The 22556-nt window shown below is 39.7% G+C and overlaps 1 protein-coding gene and 1 pseudogene across 2 annotated transcripts in view; both read right to left on the bottom strand.

Moving 5' to 3' along the window:
* FRMD7 (FERM domain containing 7) overlaps nt 1-11030 on the bottom strand; it is a 51693-nt gene extending 40663 nt beyond the window's left edge. The window contains exon 1 of one of the 2 annotated variants that reach the window (XM_011988809.1): nt 10796-11030. In XM_011988809.1, coding sequence (XP_011844199.1) covers nt 10796-10852 — 57 coding nt within the window. In that variant the 5' untranslated portion in view covers nt 10853-11030. The remainder of the gene's footprint in view (nt 1-10795) is intronic. The other variant, XM_011988810.1, reaches the window with a different exon arrangement.
* Nucleotides 11031-13041: 2011 nt separating this feature from the next.
* On the bottom strand, nt 13042-17927 carry LOC105545815 (annotated as a pseudogene).
* Nucleotides 17928-22556: the final 4629 nt, after the last annotated feature.

Raw genomic sequence — 22556 nt, 5'->3', positions numbered from 1 at the left:
TTTTGGTGACCGACTTCAAAATAAATTTAGTATTATATTGTGAATATCATCATTAGTTTCTGTTATACGAAACTACCTTGTTGGATATGTAAGTTGTTTTCTCCCTTGAGCTATTGCAAAGAACACTAAGATAAACATCTTAGTACACAAAGATGTACATGTATCTACATACAACTTTATTTCCTTAGGATATGTTTTTCCAGAAACTGAATTTTCCCAGCTTATTTGGGGTACATTTTTGGTTGTCTTGTTTTTGCTTGACACTTTGAATTAAATACTAAAATGTCTAATTTTTTTTGTGTAAAACTTTAATTAAATATGGAAATATGAATACAAATTATGGGAAGGAATCGTGGCAGTGGTAGTTCTTGCTTGGTAAAGCAGTGAAAAAATTATATGAACCCAAACTGTGCATCAGAATTCTGGAGGCACCAAACCATAGGCGAGAGAGTTGGGGATTGGAATTAACACATCTACTTTTAATTCCTGACTCTGTACTTACTTGCAGTTGTATGACCTTGAGCTCATATTTTACCTTGCTGAACCTTGATTTCTTTATATGAAAAATCTTTTTTATGACTTTGTGGTGCAGAATTTTGCTCCTTAGTTCAGCCAAAACCAGGTTCTTGTCACACGACCAGGAAAATTGGGCACGCGGACACATTGAAGAGTGAGTAGGGCAGGATTTTATTGGGCAAAAAGGGAAAAAAAGAAAAAACAAAACAAAACAAACTCAGCAAAGGGAGATGGCGCTCCTGCTAATAGGTCCCTGACCTCACAGAAAATTGAATCCCAGACCACTGCACAGGAACTGAAGAGGCCAAGCTCCTCCCCCTGCCCATGGCTCTGCCCTATTCTCCCAGTGTGCATGTGGGAACGCTCAGACAAGGCCCTGGGCAGGTTCCCCCATCTGCACAAAAGCGACTGAAGTAAACACTTCTGGGGTGGGTCAGAGATTCTCTGGGGAACCCCCTTTTTTTTTGAGACGGAGTCTTGCTCTGTCACTGAGGCTGGAGTGCAGTGGCACGATCTCGGCTCACTGCAAGCTCCGCCTCCCAGGTTGATGCCATTCTCCTGCCTCAGCCTCCCGAGCAACTGGGACTACAGGCGCCCGCCACCACGCCTGGCTAATTTTTTGCATTTTTAGTAGAGACGGGGTTTCACCGTGTTAGCCAGGATGGTCTGGATCTCCTGACCTCGTGATCTGCCTGCCTTGACCTCCCAAAGTGCTGGGATTACAGGCGTGAACCACCGCGCCCGGCTGGGGACCCCTTTTTATCTGCCTAGGCATTTAGCTGTTTCATCAGTTCCTGCTTGTCTCTCCTGTCTCAGCCCTCAGTCTCTCACAACTCTCTCAGCCCCCTCTGCCCTCAAGTTTAAGATTCAATCAGATTAATCTACTCCACAAGCCTTTTCCTGCTTCTCCCTCTGTCTGGACCAACCTTCATCTCTGTTTGCCTACAGTCCCCCAACTCCCCAACACATACCTAAATAATTAGTACTGGCTATTTGGGGCTCAGGTTAGACATCACCTTCCTTAGAAAACTCTGCTTGTCTGTCCCCTCCACATACACATTTCAATCTTGGTTAGATAACCCTCTTTTGCTGTGCTAGAAAAAAATTATCCTTTCCACTGTCATTTGTACACATCACACCATAATATACATACCTGGTTATATCTCTGATTCTTCCCCTAGCCCATGAGCTCTTTGAGATTAGGTACAATTTCTCATTCATCTCTGCATCCTCGATAGCCAACACAGTGTGTGGATTCAGTGAGGGTTCATGAGGACTTGTTAAATGAGTGATGAATGAATGAAGGAGCATAATCATACCTATTTCACAGATGTATTAAGTTATGATTGTATGAAATAATGTAAGTGGAAATTCCTGGCATGCAGCTAGGTCAGGAAATGATATCTCATAGCATTAAAGGCAATTGACGGTAACTTTGTCACAAATCTCTTACAATCACTTAAAACGTTCTGAGTGTGAAGTTCTGGAGAATCTTTGTCTTTTTAAAAGTCTGTTGAAAGGTGAATTTCGTCATCATAGAAAGAATGTCAGAGGACAAAGGACCTCTTGTTTAAGACAACTAAGCCCAGCGATTAGTGGTGAGGCGCCATGCCTAAGTGCTTCCAGGGCCTGGGGTCAGCTCACCCAGGCAAACCTCCCCTTTCTGGCCCCACACCTTGAACACAGAAGAGGAGGAAGTGAGTAAAGAGGATGAGACGGAATAAAGAAAAAGGGGCTGGAATTAGATGATGTGGGGGTAATAATTGTAGCTTTTGCACAGCAGCTGTGTTTAGAACCAGACAAGCTATATACATCAGAGAGTTCCACAGCCCCCAGAAAAATGTTCCTCGGAACACCTGTCACCTTTCATTCTTCCTAAGTTTTGCAGCCTTCAGCAGATCTTCTCAGTGGTGCCTTGCCCTAGCACCTCATTGGCCAGCTCGGCACTACCTCCTGGGGTGCAAATGAACTGTTAAGGGTGGTTCTTTCAGCAGTAGAACTGGTCTCACGGAATGTTTTCCAGTTCTGACAGTCTGGCACAAAGCTGCTAAGAGGCACCTAGTATCACAAAAGCTAGGCGCTGCTCCCTGCTGCTGGGCTGGCAGTCTCCAGGCTCTTTTAGGAAATTACTGGGCCAGTCCAGCCGCCTCCCAGATGATTTTCCCCCTCAGGCCATGCCCTTTTGACCCCAAGACAATTTGGACTCAGCTCAGTCAGTTTGAATAATTTCTGCAAGTTGCAACTGACAGCTTCATTGTCTTAAGGCACAAATTAAAGTTAAGCCTTTATTAGAATAATACATTTGTGTTTGTGACAGGTCAAAACAATGATGCAAATGCAGGATATTTAAAAGAGAGAGAGAGAAACTCCTATAGAATTCAGAGGAAACTTCTCCTCTGGTGAATCTAATTCAGAGGGACGATCTGCAGATCTTTCTGGCTGCAGGGCAGTGAACCAACTTCTGCTACTCCTCCCCAGCACCAGGCAGCAGGCAGGCTTTCCCTGCGATGAAAGATGAAGAGGCAGCAAGGCCCTGACTAACTGAAATTTTCACAGAGATTCCCACGAGTGCAGACTTGAACAAACACCCAACCACCACCCACCTATAGCTCCAAAGTCAGTTCCCCAATCTCCCCCACCATAGCCTCAAATGTTCTTGCATTCAGGTTCCCTCCTCCTTTCAGCTGTGGGGATGGGAAGTCAAGGGGCAGGTAGGAGTGGGAGTGGGAAGGCTGGAGGCCCTGCCTTTGCTCTGAGCTGGAGCAGGAAAGCAGCCTGGAAGCCATGTGACAGCAGAAGATGTGGGGCTCTCAGAAGGTGGGGCAGGCAGCGCCCAAACCATGCTTGACCCACTGCTCAGCCTGGCCTGGGTCCAGAGGAAGCACAAGCACTTTTTTCTTTTTCAGTTCAATTTATTCTCCCAATCAACAAACCTCAGGATATGAATGACAAAGGAAGCTCAGTTTAAACAAAGACATTCACCAGGCAGTACGGTCCCCTGCAATGATAAATGAATATCTGGCAAAGAGACAGCCAACATTGGCTAGGTTGGAACGCTATGATTCCAGGATGATCTTTCTGACCTGGGTTTAGAAGCTCCTTCACTTGGCTTTCTTTGTACAGGCACGGGGTGGTGGTGAGCTGATCTGCTCAGTCTGTTGGTTAGTCTATCAACAAACATCGATTGATCCCACCTAGCATGGGGCAGGCTGCTCAGTCTGTTGGTTAGTCTATCAACAAACATCGATTGATCCCACCTAGCATGGGGCAGGCTGCTTAGGCAGGCTGCTTGTGATGTATCTGCTAGAGGATACATCAAAAAGTCCTGGAAAACCAGGAAGTTTCACTGCATATATAGAAATCACACTTGAGTAAGAAGCCTACCATCTAATCAATGACCAGACAGGACTTTGAAGCCAGACAAACTGGGGCTTGAATCCCAGCTCACCTGCTAACTTAAATAGCCATATGACTTTGGGTAAGTCAACCTCTCTGTGCCTCAGTTCACATACTCATAAAATAGAGATAAACATAATATTTTAGGCCTAGTCAGCTTGGAATATTACTGCTTGGACATAAGAAGCAGGACGTGTTCACTATCTACAATTGGAGCCAATTCCATGAGGCATGAGTGTAGCAAACACTTATATAGCACTTACTAGTACTAGTCTGAGTGTTTTACATATATTAATCATTTAACCTTTGTTAGGACCCTATGGAGCAGGTACTAATATTATCCCCATTTTACAGACAAAGAAAAAAAAAAACCTCAAGGCACAGAGAATTTATATAACAACCCTAAACAGTGACACTTATTTGATGTGTGTGAGACTTATGTAAGGTAGTGCATAGGAAATACATCTAGAAAATTGTTGATAAATGCCATTTGTGATTATTATTCAGTAATATTATTGTTATCATTATTATTAACTGTGTTACCCTAACTGTGAGTAGTGACCATGGAACAATTTAGAATGTAGTCAAATGCAAAGGGTTTGGCCATTTCCATCTGCTCCCTCAAGGAAGCCCTACATTATTTTAGGTAACTCTAGGGAGTTCTTATGGACAGGATTAATGACTCCAAAGGGAAGAGCAAATCTCTTGGGGCTGCTGACTAAACAGAGGCCAAAGCATGCAAAAAGGCAGGATAAATTAACCCTACAGGAAGCTCAGAAATGGGGGAGCACAGCTCTATTACCTGCAGGTGAGTTGCAAAATCAAGCATTATCAAAAGAAAGTCCAAGTTGAAAGTGAAAGAGTGTTCTGTGTTGGTTTGCAAAGTATGGAAATAAAGAGGTCTGTAAGCCAGGGAGATGGGGAATTAACAAGTTTGAGCACCCGCTTTGTGTCAGGAAACTTATCCCTGATATCTCATTTATCATGACAATGACCTCATGAGGTAGGTGCTAGGATTATCTCCATTTTAGTGATAAGGGCATATCCTCAGAGAGCTGAAGTGATCCACCTGAAGTCTCACACCTTCAAATTGTTGGGGTTTGGTCTAGAATTCAGGTCTGCCCTACTCCAGATGTGTTTTTCCTTCCATCATTCTATCTATAAATCTCAAACAAAACCAATCATTATCCCTTCTAAACTTGCTCCTCCTATTCTGTTCTCCATCTTGGTGAATGGGGCCATCATCCCACCAGCCACTTAAGCCAGAAACTTGATGGTCATTTAGATACTTTCTCATATATCTCCCATATCCAAAAGGGTGGCATCAAATGGTTCTAGAAATTCTACCTCATTAGCATGTCTTTTATTTATCCTTCCTGTCTGTCTTCACCATTGACTAAGTTCAGAACCCTAGTAGGCTGCAATATTGATGTTTGGGCATATGTGTTTGGATATAGTTTGACCATCTAAAATTGGGTCCACTAAACTTGATGGGAACATTCAGATTCTACCTGGCATCTCTAGCACTTAGAACATAGTTTTATTAAATATAGGCTGAATGAATAAATGCATAAATTAATGAACGATGAGCAGAGGCTAATGTCCCCACTTTTAAACCCTTTAGTGGTCTCTAACACCTTCAGGATAAAGACTACACTTCTTTGCATATAGAATACATTGCCTGAATGGTCTAGGTACCAACCTCTTTTTCAACTTTGACCTCCAGTCACTCCCATTTTCCTTTCAATACTCCATTCTTCACTCAGATTGGCCCTTTTGTTCTGTGAAAGGACCATGTTCTCTTTTGCATATTGGCCTTCGCTCTTTCCTTTGTGTAGATCACCATACTTCCCCCCACAATCTACCTCTCGATCTTCACCTTCTTAACTCCTACTCAGCAACTTAAATGGTTTGTTCTTCTGGAAGTTTTTCGTGACACCCCAAGTCTAGGATTTACAGTTGACAGAACTAAGGCTCAGATAGCCTAAGTGACTTGCCCATGGCTCCACAGTTTGTCAGTGGCAGAGTCAAATCTATCCTGGTTTATCAGACTCCAAATATACATTACCTCATTTGTATTACTCCTCGCAACAACTCAGCAAGCTAAGGAGATAAGTGATTAGTCCAGGATTACATAGCTAAAGTGGTGGGGTTTTTTTGGTAGTTTTTGTAGTCCCAAATACAGGTACCTTCTATCACACCAAGGCAATTTCTTTTCTTTTCTTTTTTTTTTCTTTCTTTCTTTTTTTTTTTCTGAGACACAGTCTCGCTGGTCGCCCAGGCTGGAGTGCAGTGGCGCGATCTCGGTTCACTGCAAGCTCCACCTCCTGAGTTCACGCCATTCTCCTGCCTCAGCCTCCAGAGTAGGTGTGACTACAGGAGCCCGCCACCACGCCTGGCAAATTTTTTGTATTTTTAGTAGAGACGGGGTTTCACCGTGTTAGCCAGGATGATCTTGATCTCCTGACCTCGTGATCTGCCTGCCTCGGCCTCCCAAAGTGCTGGGATTACAGGCGTGAGCCACCGCGCCCGGCCACACCAAACAATTTCATATCATTGAAGTTGGAAGAACTTTGCCTTATGAAGTGATGGAATCGGTTATCTGTTTCACTGTTGACCAAACTACTAAAGATCCTTCATCATTACAAATTTAAAAACCAACCCCTGGGCAAACATCCCAAGGGTAAATTCCACCACTAATAAATTTAAAAATCACTGTGCTTTGCTTTCCTACTTAACTTGAGCGGTGTTCGGTCCTGGCACTGCCTCTCCTCTGTCTCTTTTCAAAAATGAGGCCTAGTGGCCTTTATCATGGACTCCCAAGGGAATTAGGTGAGCTAACTTACTATATTCTCTTACTTGGTACCAACTGCATGGCCAGTACAATCACTTAGCAATCAGGTAAATGTGAAAGTAGAGATGTTTTAACATCTTGTTTTGACTTTAGGCTCCAGAATCCATCAAAGTGAAACATCATTTTGGAAATTCAGAAATAACAGCTTTTACAAAGACAGAAATGCAGCAGCCTAAAAGGGATATCAGATAGAACTGTGTCAAATACGGTGATGGGATGACCATTTTGTACAACTCTCTATGTAACCTGAGATGAGCAAACAAGAGGTTGCTCTCCAAAGGCACTCATCACTGCTACTAAATGTGTGTGAGAGAGTGTGTGTACACATGTGCATGTGTGTATATTGAAGATTCATAGTCAAGCTAGAAACTTGACCCTCTATTGTTTCTAATATCTCACAAAGCTTTAACTTTGGTCTTATCTTCCTTTTTTCCATCGAGAAAAGTTCTAGTCTCCATGTTGAAGAAGCAAAAATAAATATACAATTAAAACCTGCAATTAATTTGTAAATCATGACCTTATTCAATTTTTAGTCCCGCTCACCCACTCCCATCATCATTCTAGAGAGCCTTCCTTGACAGTCTAAAGATAAGCTGTCCATGGTAAGATCAGCCCTAAGAATAATGCTAATATTTGACAATGATCAGTTTTATAAAATAAATATGAGGGCTTGAAAAGTAAGATGACGTTTTCACGAAATTCATTTTCTTCATTGGATTGTACTTTTGTAGGCACATTCTAGCAATTCTGAAGTCCCATAACCTATCCTGCACCCCCAAACACTATTGGAAGTTCATGAAAGAAAAGGTTGACTAATATTTTCAGAGAATTTATCTGTAAAATCAACACCGAGTGACTCAGAGCACAAATATGCAAAGAAACTTCAGGAAAACAAGATGTATTTGGGAGCAGCCACTCTTTCTAATAAACTAACTGAAAGTATTAACAAGTCAAAAACAGTAAGATGATCAGAAAGCAGAGTTGTCAATCATGCAATGAGAGAAAAAGGAATAACCAAGGCCAAAATTTGTAGCATCCAGGCAGTATTGTCCAGACCAGAGTGTGCTCTTGCTCACGAACTTTACCTATCAATATAGGAAAGTCTACTGTTCCCAGAACAGAGCCTGGGACATATTAGGTCCTCAATAATAATTTGTTAACTAAATGAGTTAATTAATGAATACATGACTAAAAGGTCTCAATGCCATGGCCTCTGTGGAGATGGATGCATTACCAAGCCATCGAATGTTAGGATCATATATCTAATTCCTCCAGATCTGGCTCTTCTGAAATCATTTGGCATATAAATGATGAGAGGACCCCAGTGTCCCCAATCCCACTGTAAATGGTGACACTAGCATTCTAATTTTAAATGTCAGTCTCTGACTCCAGTTTTTGTGGAGTACTGACAAAACAGGCTTCTTAGGAGGCCTAAGTTAGACCTTGGACACTGGCAAATTCAGCAAGATAATAGTACTAGGGGTGGAGGAAGGGTTCTGGATGTCAATGAGCTTTCCCCAGGTGACATTATTTTATCTGATCATGAGTCCTTTTTATATTTCTACCACTGCACTTTCTGTAAAATCAACACCAATACCCAAGAGTCCACTATTTTCCCTTATGCAACCAATTATTTTCTTGAATCTTATCTTGAAGGACGATTTTCCCTGGTTATGATCCATGCCTCTCGAGACTTCAGTTTAGCATCAAAAGGTCCTCCATGTGACCTTCCTCAGCTATTAATGGGTTCTCTTTATTATGGTTCCAAGCATTTCCTCATCAAATTTGGACTGTTAGTACTAATAAAATAGAGCATTCTTTAGGTTGCTTTTTAAGTGTTTGAATAGATGAAAAGATTCACACCATTGTCTCCCTGACCTTGAAGGAACACTGTCCCACATAATTCTTCAACCATGATTAAGAAAAGAAGGATCTACTAACTGGTTCACAATAGTCATCAAAAGCTCACTGTGTGCCAAGTTCTATGCCTTTTAAGGTCATCAGAAAATAAACAATGTGCATCGGCAATACTGAAGGCTACTGACAGATGAGTCTTCTGGTTACAATTGTATATGAAGGAGAGGGCAGAGTTCTGGATTGGAAGTCCAGCTCTGCAATTATATACTGTGTGGTCGTGCACACGTCACTTAAGTTCCCTGAGTCCCCATCTTTTAACTTACAAAATGGGAAAAGATCTTTTTCCTACCTTCACTCACAAGGTAGAATGGAGGATCAAATGAACTAATGGATGTGAAAGTGCTTTGTAAATTTTAAAGTGCTATCCACAGATGACTCACTACTGCTATCATCATCATCATCATCATCACCACTATTATCATCATCACTATCATCATCATCATCATCAATCTACTATTGTTAAGCAGAGAAGGTACTATTGGATGACTGAATGCTAACTTAAGCTTCTAACTCTCTGGACAAAGCCACTCACAGTACTGCAGCCAGTGCTATTGCCACTCTGGGTAACACCACGATTGCTACTTACAAAGCAGTCTTCCACAGAGCAAAAGGGATCACATGCTTTGACACCAGAATTGCTGGGTATCAAATCTCTCCCATTATCTTTCTAAGGAACACAATGTGTTGCAGCTGGAAAGAGAAAGTTTGACTTGAAGCCAAATCAAGTCTTTAAGTTGCTGGAACTAGCTCTTCTGTGGGTGAATTTTGTGAAGATATGGTACTGTGTTCCCCATCCACCCCCCACCCCATTTAAATGGATCTGAATTAGACTGCACATTCAAAAAACTCTTCTGTCACTTTTTGTCAAAGATTTCTCTTTGAGTTCCTTGAAATATCTATTAAAAACTTAGCCTAAAGCAATATCTTTTGAATACCCAGCTTACTAATTCAAGTACTGCAGCACTGTGAGCATACACCACCGGTCTGCAAATGGATAAACTACTCAAAAGATATTTTCCACCCCTTAAACATAGTTCCAAGAAATAATAGGAAATGCCTCATACCTCTAATGGAAGCTATTTGCTACAAAAACAAATCATTCAGGTCCATGGACCTCAAAATGCCTTTTGCGCATAAAACTGAAAGGAAGAGACAGCAAAACAGCAGCTGAAGACATGAAGTCATCACTCACAAAGCACATGATTCAAATAAAAATAAAATACTCATTGGAAAAATGGGCTACCCACACACCCAACATCATGGCTGAGCCACAGCAGTTGTCAGTTCATGTATAAAAGAAAAGAACCAACATTTTGTATGAATTTCAAATAAAATAATCTATTTGTCTCTTGTTAGTAGCTAAGGTAAATATCAAAGCAAATAGCATTTTTGGTTCCAATAAAAACATAGAACTTTTCAAAATCCTCATACATAAATCCTGACATCAAAATGTACATATCTTAAGATGTTGGAACATGAGCACCAAATGATGTGCTTAATACATTTGTTCTTTCTTGAAGAGCTGAGGTATAATTGTATGCAATCATCTTGTAGCTAGGAATTTATTAAGAACTCTGAACTATAAGTACTAAATCAAACTAAATAGTCTCTTATCCTATTTTTCTCTCTCATACTTGTCATTACTTCCTGAAGTTCTCATTACAACTACATAATTCTACCCCTTGTAACCCATAGGTTTTCTTCAGAAAAGGAGGATAGCTTCCCCCACTCGTTTCCCTCAGAACAACAGTTTTCTCCCCACAAATGCTCATGGGGTGAGACCCACAGACATAATTTCAATGAACAATAATACCTTATTGGGTAAAAGAACTAGTTTATTGCTGCTTTGCTTTTTGCAAATAGTTATCCTGTCTTTAAAATTTGCTATTGTTGTCCCTTGAGAAAAGACAACTTGTTCTAAGAGAAAGGTTAATGGAAAAATATGAACTACATTGTGATGTTAAATAAAGATTATTTTTCCAAAGCTAAAAATCACAGTCCTCCTTCATTCGTTCCTAAAGAAGACATAACATTGCTGTCTAATGGGCTGTTTACAAATGACCATTATTGAATGAATAATGAAGGAATAATAGCAATGTGATTTCCACTTACATCAACCACAAAAATCTTCTGGGAATCATCCAAAAACTGCACTTTTAAATGTAGCATTCTCAGCGAGGCCGTTGGGCTGCAAGCAGGCTCAGAGTGCTGTGGGTGCTTTCTCCAGGAATTTCACTCCCAGCTGGATGTGGTGCACTTGGGTCCTCCCACCCCCAGCCAGGCATCCCCACACTCAGCGGGGCACACTTCCGTTTGCTTGAAGTAATGCACACCCAAGGGCGTTTGTGCTGCTGAGTGCAGGGGATCAATAGCATCTGGGCAGTCTCCTGTTTGGTCAATATCAAATCCAACTGGACTTCCTCTAGCCTTCTTAAACTCAGCTCCTTTCTTCAAAGAAAAATATAAAGAAAACAAGCATTTGCGGTCCCTGGGGATTTTCTTTATTTCACAAGGGCACAATTTGAAAACCCTAGATGAAGCTTTAATAAACTGAGAATAGCCATTTTCAAAAGTAAAAAGATTAGAGTTAATCTCAAATTGTACTAGAAATTTCATAGCCAAGCTAGGAAGCATCTATCTATCTATCTATCTATCTATCTATCTATCTATCTATCTATCTATGCTTATATATATATATATATAATTACATATAGATAATTACATATATATAATTACATATAGATATAATATATCTATATAACTGCATATTACATAGAAACATATAATATAAAATTAGATATAATTTTAATTATCTGAATTCACATGATTTAGAAATAAAAACTGTATAAAAAGGTACATGGAAAACTTCACTTCTACTCCTGCTCCCTCTTTTCTGTGTCCCCAATACACCCTTATTGGTAACCAATGGTTTTTCTTTCTATTCCCATAGAATTTATGTGCTTACATCTATAAATAAATGAGACAAGGAATACAATTGAGGTTGAACCCCATCTCAGCTGTAAATAACATTCATGTATTCTTGGATAAATGAACTAATTAGGATAAAGAACATTCTAAGAAAATCTTCAAAGAATTATATTAATATCATTTTCATTATATACCAATAATTACGATAACATTTGTTCTGAACTGAGATAATACTTAAAGCAAGAATTAAAAAAACTTATTTCCATTTATATTTTTTGTGACAAGAAGATAATGGGTGAATGAGTAAAAGATGCCAAGCACAGTAGATTACATCATGATAGGATTCTCGACTGAAAGTGGTATGGAAATATAGAAGGAGAAAAGCCAATTTAAAATGTTCAACTACTAAAGAACTAGCTCATTTATTTTTATAAATGAATAAAGGGTGTCAAACTGTTGTGATATTTAAATTGTACTGGATATGTGTAAAATACTGATCTAACAGTTTTTATTTTAAAATACTAATATTTACATGACACCAGCAAATACATACTTTGTCAACTATTTAACTTCCCATGACAAATTTTAGATGTCAACTTAGGTGGGTGAGGGGATACATCATTTTTCAAAATACTTTTGGGGGCCACATGAGCAGAATACTTTGTGGACCACTGCTTTAAAACACTGTTTCTCCAAGTGTGGTTGAGGGACCAACTTACAGAATCACCTGGGAAGGGTGGCTGACTTTTTAAAAAATGCAGATACCTCAGCCCCATCCCCAAATTGGGTTGTTAGGTTTGGGGTGGACCCCAAATAGATCAATTTTCAACATGCACCCCAAGTGGCTCTCATGCAAACCATTTAGGAGGCACTACTTAAAAAAATAAAAACTAGCATTTTACAGTACTGTAGCCATGGCTGAAAGGGGAAACAACCTTGCATACATTTCTGGACTGAGGCTAGAACTAAAATAAAAGCTAAGCAACAGCCGGAGCTCACAAAATAGCAGCACCCGTGGAGGAACCTAGAAATAGGAAAAGGTCCCCAGGGAAGGAAGGCACTTTCCCCGGAATTCCTAGTACGGTCAAAGAACAAAATGGGAATGCAAGGGCTTAGGCAGGCTAAGCCCACTGTGGGCTCTCCACTGTGGTTGCACTGTGGGAGAAAACAGAAGAAAGTCCTTTTCCATCTTGAACCAGCCTGAGGAAAGCCCGTGTTTAGGAGGGTCGACCGTCACACCAAAACAAAACATCCACTAACGGAAACTGATCGCAAAGCAGGTGACAGAGAACACTTTGGGAAGCACTGCTGGAGGGGGGCAGAGGGGTACTTGTCATGAAAATGCCCTTGGGACCCTCTGACAACACTGTTGGGATGGTTGAGGCACCTGTTCCCTTTTGGTCCCACTGGTGGCTTAAAATGTGGTCTGGGAGTACTTGTCTTCTGCCTGCTCACTGAGTGGGGCTTGCCAACATCTGTTCTCTCTTCCTAGGATCACAGAAGAACGGCAGGTTCCTGGGGAGCAGTTTCACCTCCACAGGCATCACTTCATACTCCTCACTGTCAATGCTAAAAGTGCTCCCTGCTCCCTCTGGGACAAGCAAAGTGCACTGGCTGGCTTGGAGACACTTCATGCCCTCGGCGTCCAGCTTGGCGTTTCTCACCTTTCGACTTCCTATAGTTATAAAGTTTCCTTTGCTGATGGTGTCGGCTTCAATGCAGATGTTCATAAAATCTTCTTTGCGTGTTGGGTCAAGCTGATTGTTCTGTGTTGTGATGGACAGTTCAATGGTGGACAGCTGCACATCTTTCCAGATCTCTCGGCTCACCTCTTGGGAAAGGGCATCCTGTGGTTGTGCCCAGTAAGATGTAAGCCTTCGTAATATTCTCCTGTACAAAAAAGGCCTTTGTACAGGGGTCTCCTTTGGTTCATTGGGAGGTCTCTCTGTAGGTCCCATATACAAGATAGAGGTTTCACGAGTCTGAGGCCACTCCTTAAGAGTGCTGAAGAAGTGGGTTACATTGATTTTTAGAGGCCCAAGATATCAGTACCTGCTAACTTTGATGCCAGCGTCTCTGAAGGATCCCCATCAAAGACCGGTCGTTGCAAACACAGGCTGTTCCTTTTCACCCTTGATCTGCAAGACATCAAATGGAACCGTCTCTCCGTTCACAATGGCAAGTGTAGCATCAGTAATATGTTGGAGTTTGCTTCCACTTTCAGTAAGGAGGTTATGACTCAAACTACTGGTCTCTCCCAGTGGGATAAATCCAATGGGAATCTTACTGAAGGTAGCCTCATCTGTTTGTCGAAGAACTCCAGTAACAACCTCCTGCAGTGTCCCATCTCCTCCTGCAACAATGATCACATAAGTGTTCTCCATCAGTTCCAGGAATTTCTTGGCTTGTACCTCATAATCTGCCTTAACAATAGTCACACCTATGCCAGGATAAATGTAAAATCAGGGCAGCATTTTTTTCAAATAGAGTCCTGGCTTTGCCTTTGCAAGCTGCAGGATTCAGAAAAAGTTTCCTTCTTCACTTGTGCATTGGAAGGAATGAGTTGATTGCCAAACACCTGAGCTTCTTCCCAGGCTGCTCTCCTTAGTAGGTTATCACAGTGTTTTCCATAGAGCCACTGACCTCCCCAGGTCAGCAGGCAGAGCCCAGCAATAGCTTTCTTCCAATGATTTTGAAGTGTTTTAAATTACACTGTTATCTAGAGATTTGCATGGCTGGTCCCGCTCGGTAACCACTTTTATTAGCATTTTGTTGTAGTTGTTCAGCCTTCAGTGTTTCCTTATGCAAATTTTATACAAGCAAATACAAATGTATATATCCTATGTAGGTAGCATACTAGTATTACACTGTTTTGTGCATTATTTTTCCTCATTTATCATGGAGATCTGCCCTTACCTGTGCATGGAGAACTTCCTCATTTCTTTTCACAGCTGCATAATTTTGCACTGTGTAGACAAACCAAAGTTCACTCAACCAGTCTGAAATGAATATTTCAGCCTCAACAAGACTGAAATGAATATCTTCATACATATGTCAATTTATATGTGTGCGGGTATATCTGTAGGATAGATTTCCAGAAGCAGAGTTGCTGGTCAAGGATAATGAATTGGTAGTCACGATAGCTATATCTAGATTTCCTTCCATAAGGGTAATTGTGGGTTGAATTGTGACCCGTAAAATTCTTATATTGAAGTCCTAAGCCCTAGTAACTCAGAATGTGACTGCATTTGGAGAGAAGGTCTTTAAAGAAATAATTAAGTTGAAATGAGGTCATTAGGGTGGGTCGTAATTCAATTCGACTGGTGTCCTTATGAAAAGAGATTAGGACACAGACATGTAAAGAGGGAAGACTACGTGAAGACACATAGAGGAGAAGATGTCCATCTATAAGGCATGCAGAGAGGCTTCAGAAGAAATCAGTCCTGCCAACACCTTGATCTCAGACTTCTAGCCTGCAGAATGGTGAGAAAATTACTTTCTGTTGTTTAAGCCACCCGGTCTGCGATGTTTCTTATGGCAGCCCTACCAAACTAATAAATGTTGTACTAATTTGCAGTCCCATTAGTAATGTATGAGAGTGACTGTTTTCTATACAGGCTTGACAGTGGAGTGTAGTATCAAACTTTTGAATGTTTACCAAACTGATAGTTGAGAAAAAAAATCTTGGTGTAGTTTTAAATTTGAACTTTTCATATTATGAGAGAAGTCAAACATCTTTTCATATGTTTAAGGGCCATTACATTTTATTTTTTTATTTTTAAATTTTTTTTTAATTATTTATTTATTTATTTATTTTTTGAGACAGAGTCTCACTCTGTCTGCCAGGCTGGAGTGCAGTAGTGCGATCTCCGCTCACTGCAGACTCTACCTCCCAGGTTCAAGCGATTCTCCTGCCTCAGCCTCCTGAGTAGCTGGGAATACAGGCATGCACCACCACACCCGGCTAGTGTTTTTTTTTTTTTTTGTATTTTTAGTAGAGATGGGATTTCACCATTTTGGCCAGGCTGGTCTGGAACTCCTGACCTCAGGAGATCCACCTCAGCCTCCCAAAGTGCTGGGAGTACAGGCACGAGCCACCATGCCTGGCCCCAGTGCCATTACATTTATATTAATTTCTTTTTTGTGTGTGGATTTCTTTTACTGTGAAAGATGTGTTCATTTACTTTGGCATTCCCATTTTATTTTTCTTATTTAAAAGATTTTGTATAAAGTTTAAGGAGTACAAGTGCAATTTTGTTACCTGGATATATATTGAGTACTGGTGAAGTCTATGCTTTTATTGTGTCCATCACCCAAATAATGTACCCATTAAGAAATCAATTGTACTGGTTAAGTAATTTTAGCTTATAAGGGAGAACATGTGGTATTTGACTTTCTGTTTCTGGGTTGTTTCACTTAAGGTAATGGCTTCCAGTTCCATCCATGTTGCTGCAAGAGACACATTTCATTCTATTTTGTGGCTGAATAGTACTCCACTGTGTACACATACCACATTTTCTTTATCCAATCATCTGTTGATGAACATTTAGGTTGATTCCATATCTTTGCTATTGTGAATAGTGCTGCCATAAACATAAACATATGAGTGCAGATATCTTTTTTAATATAATGATTTCTTTTCCTTGCGGGTAGATACTCAGTAGTGGGATTGCTGGATTGAAGGGTAGTTCTATTTTTAGTTCTTTGAAAAATTTTCATACTGTTTTCCATAGTGGTTGTACTAATTTACATTCCCACCATCAGTGGACAAGCACTCCCTTTCCTCTGCATCCTCACTGACAACTGTTATTTGTTTGACCTTTTAATGATAGCTATTCTGATTAGTATAAGATGATATCTCATTGTGGTTTTAACTTGCATTTCTCTGATGATTAGTGATGGTGAGCATTTTTTTCATATGCTTGTTGGTCATTTATATGTTTTCTTTTGAAAAATGTCTATTCACATCTTTTCCCCCAAATGTAGTTGGTTTTTTTGTGAAATTGTTTGAGTTCCTTGTAAATTCTAAATATTAGTCCCCTGTTGGATGCATAGTTTGCAAATATTTTCTCCCATTCTGTAGGTTGTCTGTTCATGTCGTCGATTATTTCTTTTTAGGTCTCCCTGAAAAAAAAAAAAAAAAAAAAGCTTTATTGTCTTTTCTCACAGATTTCTACAAACTCTTTAAAAATTAGGGAAATTAGCCTAGTCCTTTGTCTGTGATATCTAAGTTACAGATATTTTCCCTATTTCTCCTTTGTCTTTTGACATTGCTCATGGTCTTATGGCGTGTGTGTGTGTGTGTGCGCGCGCGCGCTCACATGTGTTTGCCATAAGTTTTTCTTTTTTGTGTAGCACAATTTGTCAATCATTTTAAAAAATGGCCTCTGGATTTTGAGTCATAGTTAGGAAGGCACTGACTTCAAGGCTTTCTTTTAAGTGCTTTTATGGTTTTGTTTTTTAAAAAAAATTTAAATCTTTTATCTATTTGAGTTTTATCCTGACATATGGCATGAGGTATAGATTCAATTTAGTCTTTTTTGAAATGGCTTCCCACTTGTCCTAATATTGATCAGAAAGTTTATTTCTACCTCCATTGATTTGAGAAGTTGCTTTTATCATGTATTAAATCATCTTATGCACTTGGGTCTATTTTGGGATTTTTATTCTCTTCCAGTCATGCACAAATACCACACTGTTAATTTTTGAGGCTCTAGAGTATGTTTTAGTATCCAATAAGGCTGCTCCACACCCCATTACTCTTTCATTTTCCAGAATTTTCCTGACTATTCTTGTTTACTTATTTTTCTGCATATGCTTATTCAGTTCCAGGAAACGAATGTTGGTGTATTTATTGAGATATGTTAAAATTGTGAATTTGCTTAGGGATAATTAATATCTTCCTGATGGTGCCTATTTATGGGACATGCTATATATGTTTATCTGTTCGGGTGTACTTTGTTGTTGTTGTTGTTATTGTTGTTGAGATGGAGTCTTGCTCTGTCGCCTAGGCTGGAGTCCAGTGGCATGATCTCGGCTCACTGCAACCTCTGCCTCCCGGGTTCAAGCGATTCTTCTGCCTCAGCCTCCCAAGTAGCTGGGACTAAAGGCATGTGCCACCACGCTGGCTAATTTTCGTATTTTTAGTAGAGATGGGGGTTTCGCCATATTGGCCAGGCTGGTCTCAAACTCCTGACCTCATGATCTGCTTGCCTCGGCCTCCCACAGTGCTGGGATTACAGGCGTGAGCAACTGCACCCAGCCTTGGGTGTACCTTTATGTCCTCCTCTGGAATGTTGTTGTATTTAATACACATTTTTATACATACACAAAAGCAAAGGGTATAGATAGTACTATAAACTCACATACACTCATTATTCAAAATTTTTATGTCAAAGCCCTAACACCCGGTACCTCAAAACATGACTGTATTTGGAGATAGGCTTTAAAAAGGCAATTATGTTAAGATGAGGCCATTTGGGTGGGCCTTAATCTAATCTGACTGGTCTTCTTGTAAGAAGAGGCTATTAGGACAGAGAAACATGTGCACAGAGGAAAGATCACTGAGGACTCAGCAAGAAGGTGGCCTTCCATAAACCAAAGAGAGAGGCTTCGGGAGAAACCAAACTTGCTGATATCTTGATCTCAGACTTCCAGTCTCCAGGACTGTGAGAAATAAATTTGTTGTTTAAGCCATGCAGTCTGTGATATTTTGTTACAGCATCTGGCTATAGTTTAGATATGGTTTGTTTGTCCCCACGAAAACTCATGTTGAAATTTGATCCCCAATATGGCAGTATTGAGAGGTGGGGTCTAGTGGGGTGTGTTCGTGTTATGGGGGCAGATCCCTCATGAATGTCGTGGTGCTGTATTTGGGGTAATGAGTACTTGTTGTAATGATACTGGATTAGTTTTTGTGGGAATGGATTCCTTCCTGAGAGAGTGGCTTGTTGTAAAGCCAGGATGCTCTTCAGGTTTTCCCCTCTCTTTGTATGTGCCCACTGCCCCCTTTGACCTTCTCTGCCACATTGTAACATACATGAAAGCCCTTGCCAGATGCCAGAGTCATGCCTTGAACTTCTCAGCCTGCAGAACATGAGCTAAGTCAATTTCTTTTCTTTATAAATTGCCCAGCCTGAGGTATTCTTTTATAGCAACACAAAATAAACTAAGACACACCCCTAGCAAGCTAATACAAATAATATTAAGATTTTTCGATTTCATCCTCTATCTTTTCCTCTCTTTCTACCTCCCACAAATGATTTTAAAGCAAATTCCAAGCATTATTTCTTTTCACTCCCTAAATATCTTTAGTATGTGTTTCATTAAAATGTGGAAATTTTCTTCTATTACCCCAAAGCCATTATCCCATCTAACAAAATTATTAAACACTCTCTTATTATCATATGCAATTGACCCTTGAACAACATGGGTATGAACTGCATGAGTCCACTTATACATGATTTTCTTCTGTCTCTGCCACCCCTGAGACAGCAAGAGTAACCCCTCTCCTCCTCCTCAGCCTACTCAACATGAAGACAACGAGGATTAAGACTTTTATGATGATACACTTCCACTTAATGAATAGTAAATATATTTTCTCTTTCTTATGATTTTCTTACAACATTTTTCTCTAGCTTACTTAATTGTAAGAAAATAATACATACAACACACTAAATGTGTGTTAATCGACTGTTTATGCTGTTGATAAAGCTTCCAGTCAACAGTAGGCTATTAGCAGTTAAGTTTTGGAGGAGTCAGTGTTATATGCTAGTTTTCAACTGTGCGAGGGTCGGCACCCCAACCCTTGCATTGTTCAGGAGTCAACTGTAATACATACTAAAAGTTTCTCAATTGTCTCGAAAAGTTTGTTTTATTTTTTGTTAATTAGTTTGCGTCAGGATCCAAACAAGGTCCACACATTACATTTGGTTGTTACATCCATTGATTCTTTTTGAATCTAAAGCAATGTCCTTTCTCCATTTTTATCCCTTCAATAAATCAATTGAAGAACCTGGGTCAATTGTCTTCTGGAACGTTTAATGTTCTAGATTTGTCTGCTTGCTTCATTGTGTCATTTAATTTGTTCTTCTATTCCTTATATTTCTTGATGAGATTCACTTATTTGTTAAAGATATTTCATGGTTGATGCCGGGTACTTAATATTGGATCAGAAGGCATATGTCTGGCTGTTTCATTTTTAGTGATTCTAAGATTGATCAATGTGTTTAGGTGATGAATATCAAAGTGTTTGAAAGTATTCCTCATAAAGGTTTGTAGATTTCTTATATATTCACTACTATGTATGTAATGTTTTTGGCTGCTTTTTAACATGTGATCTTCCCTGCCATTATATCTTCTAATTGATAGTTGCTTGCATATGTGAAGGGAATTTATTTTTATACATTAATTTTATATTTTACTAATGTACTAAATTTTGTTAAATGTTTGTAGTAGTTGTTTACTTGATTCTTTGGTTTTCAGGTAGAAGACAATTCTATTATATGTGAGTAGAAATGTTTTTATTGCTTTCTTTCCAATTCTTAAAATAGTTATTTTATTCTATTGTCTGGTTAGGGTATCTAATACCTTCAATGCACTGTTACATGATAGTGACAAGAGTGAGCATCTTTTTTTCCCTCTTGATTTTAGTGGGAAGGCTCCCAGTACTTCCACATTAAGTAAAACAGTGGCTTTTGAACGAAACCCTTTAAAAAGTATATTTAAACTTGATTAGGCAAAAAGCCCAAATACCACCATTTGTCTTTATTGAACCAACTTATTCTATGTCACTAAATAAATAGGCTGGTAAAATTAGACTAATAAAATGTTGTCATCTGATGAACAAGGGTGCATACCTTTGCTAATAATTTGACTGCTTATAGCACAGTCTCCACAACAACTTCAACTGGAGAGGCAACTGCAAGGCTGGTAGGAAAAGCAGTAGCTCTGGTGACCAAAGACTCTATTTGGAATCTAACCAACACTGTGACCTGGGGCAGGTCACTTCCACTCCCTGCACTTCAGGTCTTGACCTATAAAGTAAGGTGACAATTTTTTTTTTTTTGAGGTTGCTCTGTCGCCTCTGTCGCCCACGCTGAAGTTCAGTGGCAAAATCATAGCTAACAGCAACCTTGAACTCCTAGGCGCAAGTGATCCTCCTGCCTTGACCCCCCAAAGTGCTTGGAATATAGGCATGAGCCACCACATCTGACTGACAATTCTACTTAATAGGGTTGTTATGAGAAAGAAAAGATGTACATTGGTGAAATCATATATTTCAGTGCCTGGCACACAGTAGACACTCAACAAATGTTTGCTGAATAGGTGAATATTAAGAAAATACACATGTATAAATCACTTTTTTGTGAAAGTTTAAAATAATAACTGAGTAAATGAAGAATGGATTATCTCTTTCCTCTCTCTTTTTCCACCTAGACTTTATTCCTTCAGATTTACTGGCAAAATTTTTACTAAATAGACTGTGATCTAAAACAGGAAACTGTCCTAAAGGGAATTTTCATATTCTACTTTAAAGTAAAAATCCAAAGTTGAGCTCACCCTTGGAAAAATTAGTCTGGCCAGTCTGTCTTCACTTAGTCTCTCCACACATAGGGAAGTGGAGCAGGAAAGATGGGCAGGAGGCCAGAATAGCAGCACGAGGAGATTGGGAAATGAATTCCAGAGTTTGTGAGCCGGATAGAAATAGAAGAGTGAGTCTACATAGATTTTACCATTATCCTTTAAAAATAAATAAAACAAACTTAAATAAAAACTAAAAAGCACCACACAACTGGTTTTACCTAAGATTCAAAGAGTAGTCTTTGACCACTGTGGTGTGACTTGGAGGATATAAGTTAAAAATCCTGATAAAAATTATGGCCCCAGTTCCTGGCATCTCTTCACTAGCACCTTATTCCTTTCGGGGTTAGTCTGTTCATTTATAGGGTCCCTTATTAAACTGCCAACACTCTTGGATGTTAGTCAACCTTATTATTTAATAGTGAATTTAATTAATATAATGTGACGTTAATATAATATCACAGCTTAAAGGGTCTTTCTTATGTGTATTTTTCTTTATTTCCTGTACCCCCATGAAAATAGCTTTTTTACTGATTATGTGCAAAATAGGACAGATGCAGTGGCTCACACCTAAAATCCCAGCACTTTGGAAGGCTGAAGCAGGAGGATTGCTTAAGCCCAGGAGTTTGAGACCAGTCTGGGAAACATAGTGAGACCCCATCTCTACAAAAAATGAAAAAACTTATCTGGGTGCAGTGGCACGTGCATGTGATCCCAGCTACTTAGTAGGCTGTGGTGATAAGGATCCCTTGAGCCCGGGAGGTGGAGGTTGCAGTGAGCTGTGATTGCACCACTGCACCCCAGCCTGGGTGACATAGCAAGACCCTGTCTCAAAAAATAAAAATAAAATCCATTTTTAAAAAGTTTCATAATCCCAAAACACAAAGAAGGAATTAAGGTCACCTGAAATTAATGACACCAACCTGAGATAACCACCATTAATATCTTGCTTATACACAGTCATGCACTACATAATGATGTTTTGGTTGATGACAGACCACACATACAACAGTGGTCCCATAAGATTATAATATGGTATTTTTACTGTGCCTTTCTATGTTTTGATATGTTTAGATGCACAAAAACTTACCATTGTGTTACAGTTACCTACAGTATTCAGTACAGTACCATGCTGTAAAGGTTTGTAGCCTAGGGACAATAAGCTATACCACATAGCCTGGGTGTGTAGTAGGTTATATGATCTAGGTTTGTGTAAGTATACTGTATGATATTGGCACAATGACAAAATTGCCTAACTTTGCATTTCTCAGAGTGTATGCCCATCATTAACTGACACATGACTGTATAAGTCTATGTATTACATGTATATCATTGCATACATATAACTATTGGTAACCATCAT

Source organism: Mandrillus leucophaeus, unplaced genomic scaffold (genome assembly GCF_000951045.1).
Source record: "Mandrillus leucophaeus isolate KB7577 unplaced genomic scaffold, Mleu.le_1.0 Scaffold339, whole genome shotgun sequence".
NCBI lineage: Eukaryota > Metazoa > Chordata > Mammalia > Primates > Cercopithecidae > Mandrillus > Mandrillus leucophaeus.
Note: the sequence above shows the minus strand (reverse complement) of the source record. Positions and strands in the feature narration are given on the sequence as shown.